Source organism: Bison bison, unplaced genomic scaffold (genome assembly GCF_000754665.1).
Source record: "Bison bison bison isolate TAMUID 2011002044 unplaced genomic scaffold, Bison_UMD1.0 scf7180017853103, whole genome shotgun sequence".
Classification (NCBI taxonomy): domain Eukaryota; kingdom Metazoa; phylum Chordata; class Mammalia; order Artiodactyla; family Bovidae; genus Bison; species Bison bison.
This window is the reverse complement of record NW_011483676.1, coordinates 8,305-12,988: the sequence shown is the minus strand read 5'-3', so window position 1 is coordinate 12,988 and position 4,684 is coordinate 8,305. Positions and strand designations below refer to the sequence as shown.

At 40.2% G+C, this 4,684-nt stretch overlaps 1 protein-coding gene across 1 annotated transcript in view; it reads left to right on the top strand.

Moving 5' to 3' along the window:
- ATP11C (ATPase, class VI, type 11C) overlaps positions 1–4,385 on the top strand; it is a 7,917-nt gene extending 3,532 nt beyond the window's left edge. The window contains exons 4-6 of the mRNA XM_010853333.1: positions 1,137–1,210; positions 3,085–3,188; positions 3,647–4,385. Coding sequence (XP_010851635.1) covers positions 1,137–1,210; positions 3,085–3,188; positions 3,647–3,832 — 364 coding nt within the window. The 3' untranslated portion in view covers positions 3,833–4,385. The remainder of the gene's footprint in view (positions 1–1,136; positions 1,211–3,084; positions 3,189–3,646) is intronic.
- Positions 4,386–4,684: the final 299 nt, after the last annotated feature.

The following is a 4,684-nucleotide window of genomic DNA, read 5'->3' as shown; positions in this document are numbered from 1 at the left end:
CCGCACATTTTCTCAAATAACTCTTATTTTTCTTCTTCATCTACTGCATAGCTTAGCCAGTGCAACACAGAGCTGATCATGTCATTCCACTGTTTATACCCTTCAATGGATTACTATTGCCCTTAGGATGAAATCCCAAGTATCTGCAATGGCCCACAGTGTTGTCAGGTCCTAACCCCTGCCTGCCTCTCTTGCTGCACCCCTATCAACTAGATCTCAGCCTTATGTGGACTACTGTCAGTCCCGCCATGGGCCATGTGCTCTCATGTTGCTCTGCCTTTGCACATGCTCTTCTCTATACTCAGAGTGCCATGATATCCTTTCTCCATCATGTCGCTGCTGCAAGACACAGCTCAGGCAAAACCTCCTCCAGGAGGCCTTCCTTCTGTGCTCCTACATCTCCTCTGTGTGTTCCTTTACTTCAGTATTTGGAAGACTAGGAGGTAGTCACTGCATTAACCTCTGCCTCCCTTATCATGGGCTTTCCTGGTAGTTCAGATGGTAAAGAGTCTGCCTGCAATGCAAGAGACGTGGGTCTGATCCTTAGGTCAGGAATATCCCTTAGGGGAGGGCATGGCAACTCACTCCAGTGTTCGTGCCTGGAGAATTCACAGACATAGGAGCCTGGTGGGCTGCGGTCCATAAGGTCGCAAAGAGTCGAACACAACTGAGCAACTAACTCACACACACATCCTTATCATATGATGAGCCCCTTAAGAGAAGATTCATTTGTCTTCTCCAGCATCTGTCACTGTGCCCAACACATAGTAGACATTCCGTAGATGATTAAAATAAGTGGTAGGATGGGACTATTTCTAGGTAGCCTCTAGATATGGCTTGGTGGGACAGCTCTTTGTACCTCATTCCTATGCAGTCACTCTCCCCTTACTATTTTAAGTCATATAATGAGAAGGTATAGGAACCCCTTAACCACCGCTGGTATCCTCTGACAGCATGTTCCAAGTGCAGAGAAATTCCAAAGACACAATGGAAAGAACCCTTGTGCACACAAGCAGCGACCCTTAATCCAAGAGGAAATCTCTGTTAATGTAAAATGTTTCTGTTGTGTTTTTTTTCTTTTTTTCCCAGTGTGGTCTTGGTATTTCACTTTTCTCACTTTTTTTTTTCTATTAAAGGTATGAACTTCTTCACACCTTAAACTTTGATGCTGTCCGCCGTCGTATGAGTGTAATTGTGAAGACTCAAACAGGTATGCATATTTAAGACTTGACTTTTTCTTTCTTTCCATTTGTAGATTTGTTGATCAACTACTTCAAGAGAGAAAAACATTTCATGTAGTAGTGTTTGATTACTTAAAGCTCTTGTATATCCCTGAATGTATTTACATAAGCACCTGTTCAGCTTGTCAAATTATCAGTGGCAGAACCCCTAGTATGACAATATATGAATTTTCTTGAAAAGTGAGCTCCACTTCTCAGTCTTGGATATCCAAACAGGAACAGAAAGGGTGACTTTTTTTTTTTACAGTTCAGGGTACTGACCAATCACCACCAGTGTCTACCTGTGGCAGCCCACTACAACTGCATGGTTTGCGATTACTAGCAGTAGTTTTTGAGTGTAGAGAGTTGCGGTTCTCCCTCCCTGACCATCCTAACTCCCCAGTGCTTTACACTTTCTGGGAGCAGGTAAGCCAGAGATGACCAAGGCCCCACTGCTGGGAAAGGACACATGATTTACTCTAGCACCCTGGGCTCTTTGTTTCACACAATAAAGAAGCTTGCCCTTTGCAGGGGAACCAGTGCCATCCTTTCAGGGTTCACCCATGTTCTTAGGAGAAGGTGTGGTGACTGTGATGCCTTATGCTCAGATTCAGCAATACCCATGGGATAGCATTGCTGCTTCATTTGTTGGCTCGGATTCCTCTGTGTAAGTGTGTGTCTGTGTGTGTCTCTGTATGTATGTCTCTAGGTGGTTTTTCAAAATATTCTTGATTTATTTCCTATTAATTAACTTTTTAGGATTAAATCTGTTGAGAATTTCTTAATATGAGAATGGGAAGATATAGACAGACCCTTGAGGGAATATGTCCATCCTTATTCATACTTTGTGGTGTGACTGCAAAGTTACAACGTTGGTTTCATTATATGTGAATGTGGAATTTGTTCTATGACTTTTAAACACACCATGGATATGCTAGAGGAGTGTCTTTTAATATTTATTTATTTATTTGGCTGCATCAGGTCTTAGTTGCAGCACGCAGGCTCTTCATTGTGGCGTATGGGCTTAGTTGCTCCACAGCATGTGGGCTCTTACTTCCAAGACCAGGGATTGAACCTGCATCCCCTGCACTGGAAGACAGATTCTAAACCACTTGATCACCAGGGAGGTCCCTGTGAGAGAAATTAAAAAAAAATACACTTAATGTGTGGAATTCTTCTGTTCTTACCTGTACCTGTGCATGTCTGCATTCTATTGCAGATGGTGAGATGTCTGAGGAAGTGGTCTCCCAAGGGCCTTGACCTCAGAGCTACCATTTTTTAACTTCTTGAACTTAGCACTTTGCCTTATAAGATTGGAATCTCTTTCTTAAAGGTCAACTGTCTATGTTCCTGGGTACACAGACTGGTATAAATGCTATTTATAATAGCATTCTACAGAGCAATTCTCCAGTTTCCAGTGAAAATCAGCAAGCTACTGCTAAAAGCTAACATGTATAAGCTTTGAAAATGATTTTTTCTTGTTGGTGCTTGAGTTTGCTCCTTGGCATCTGTAAATGCTACATGTGGCTTTTAGACCATGGTTGACAGCATCCTCATAGTGAATTTAGTCAGATGCAGCTCCTTGACACAAGTGATTCACTTACAGGGTATATCTTTTAACAGAGGTGCATACTGTAAACTCTGGGATATTAGTTGTCTCCTTATTGGTCCTCAGAGGTGATGGATATTGTCTTGACAGAGTGAAGGTCAAGATGTCTGCTTCCAGTTGGGTGAACATTCCAAGGCAGTCTCAGGATACACAGCTGCTGGGAGGGAGAAGCCACCATAATAGTTACTTGTTATGAAAATCCCAATACCAATCTAACTCTAAGTAAGTCAAGTACTCTTTGATTCTTTATTTTAGGAGATATACTTCTCTTTTGTAAAGGAGCCGACTCAGCAGTTTTCCCCAGGGTACAAAATCATGAAATCGACTTAATTAAAGTCCATGTGGAACATAATGCGATGGTGAGCCTGCATCCCGCCCCTCAATAGAGAGAAGGAGAAATGCTAGAGATGACTATGTCTGTGGATTGCTATATAAAGGACAATTTAAATGAATTTTAGCTTATTTTTATGGTCTATTTTTGTATTGGGGGATTTTGTAATATTATTTTCCTTATTTTAATATAAAACATCCTGGAGCAAGTTTCTGTTCAAAATTTGCAACCTTTGAAGACTTTTCAAGAATCTTTGTTTTATGTTCTGCTTTTGTGTTTTTTTAAACCCAAGAGGTATTATTTTGTTATTCTGAACCCAATTGAATGTTAACCTAATGCAATCTGTTTTTTCTCCCTTTTTTAACTGAAAAGAAAATTAGTCAGAATTTCTTTTTTTTTTTTTTGGTATGATAAAGCAAGAGTAAAGAGTGTATTTTGTTTGTTTTTGTTATTTGGATAACTAGAGATCTCCTACTTTGCTTCTAGGAGGGGTATCGGACACTTTGTATAGCCTTCAAAGAAATTGCTCCAGATGATTATGAAAGAGTTAACAGACAGCTCATAGAGGCAAAAATGGCCTTACAAGACAGAGAAGAAAAAATGGAAAAGGTTTTCGATGAGATTGAGACAGACATGCATTTAATTGGAGCCACTGCAGTGGAAGACAAGTAACTAGAAAATGATACTCTTGTTATTTTAATGACCAATCATTTAGAGTAGTATCTGTCCAGATTGGTTATTTATTCCAAGCTTTGAAATCTTTGATTTAGCTTTGTCTGTACACCAGATTTTGAACTGTTTGTGAAAATAATTTTTGAGTTAAGTATTTGTGACTTAGAAGAATATGAATCTGTCATCTCTAAGGTCTTTTGAGTACTTCCTATGCCATCCCTTCATTTATACAGATATTTATGAAGTAGTCTTACTATGTGTAGGAAGTTTTGTGCTAGAGGTATCATTTAGGTGGTGTTTGGTAGAATGGATATGATTTTGACAGACATATGAGCAGAAGGGAAATTCAAGGTAGAGCAAGCAACATGAGAACTCATTGTAACCTGGTTACACAGGTTACACAGACTAGAGCACATTTTTAAAATAATTGGCTCTACCAGACATGATTATAGGGCTCCAAAATTGATCTGCTTGAAAAAATATGTTTTAGATTCTATTTTGGGAGTTTTCTAGAAGTAATGAATGTGAATTATCAGGCTTAACCCAAACACAAAGTTATAAACATAGATTCAGCTATATTGGAAGGTTCTAATAGAATTCATACAGTATAATTTGGGCTTCCCTGGTGGCTCAGTGGTAAAGAATCGGCCTGCCAATGCACGAGATGCAGGTTCAATCCCTGGGTCAGGAAGATCCCCTGGAGGAGGAAATGGCAGCCTGCTCAAGTATTCTTGCCTGGGAAATCCCATGGACAGAGGAGCCTGGTTGGCTACAGTCCATGGGGTCACAAAGAGTCAGACCAACTTGCCAACTAAACAACAATTTCATTGTTATTCTCCAGCCAGGAGGAAT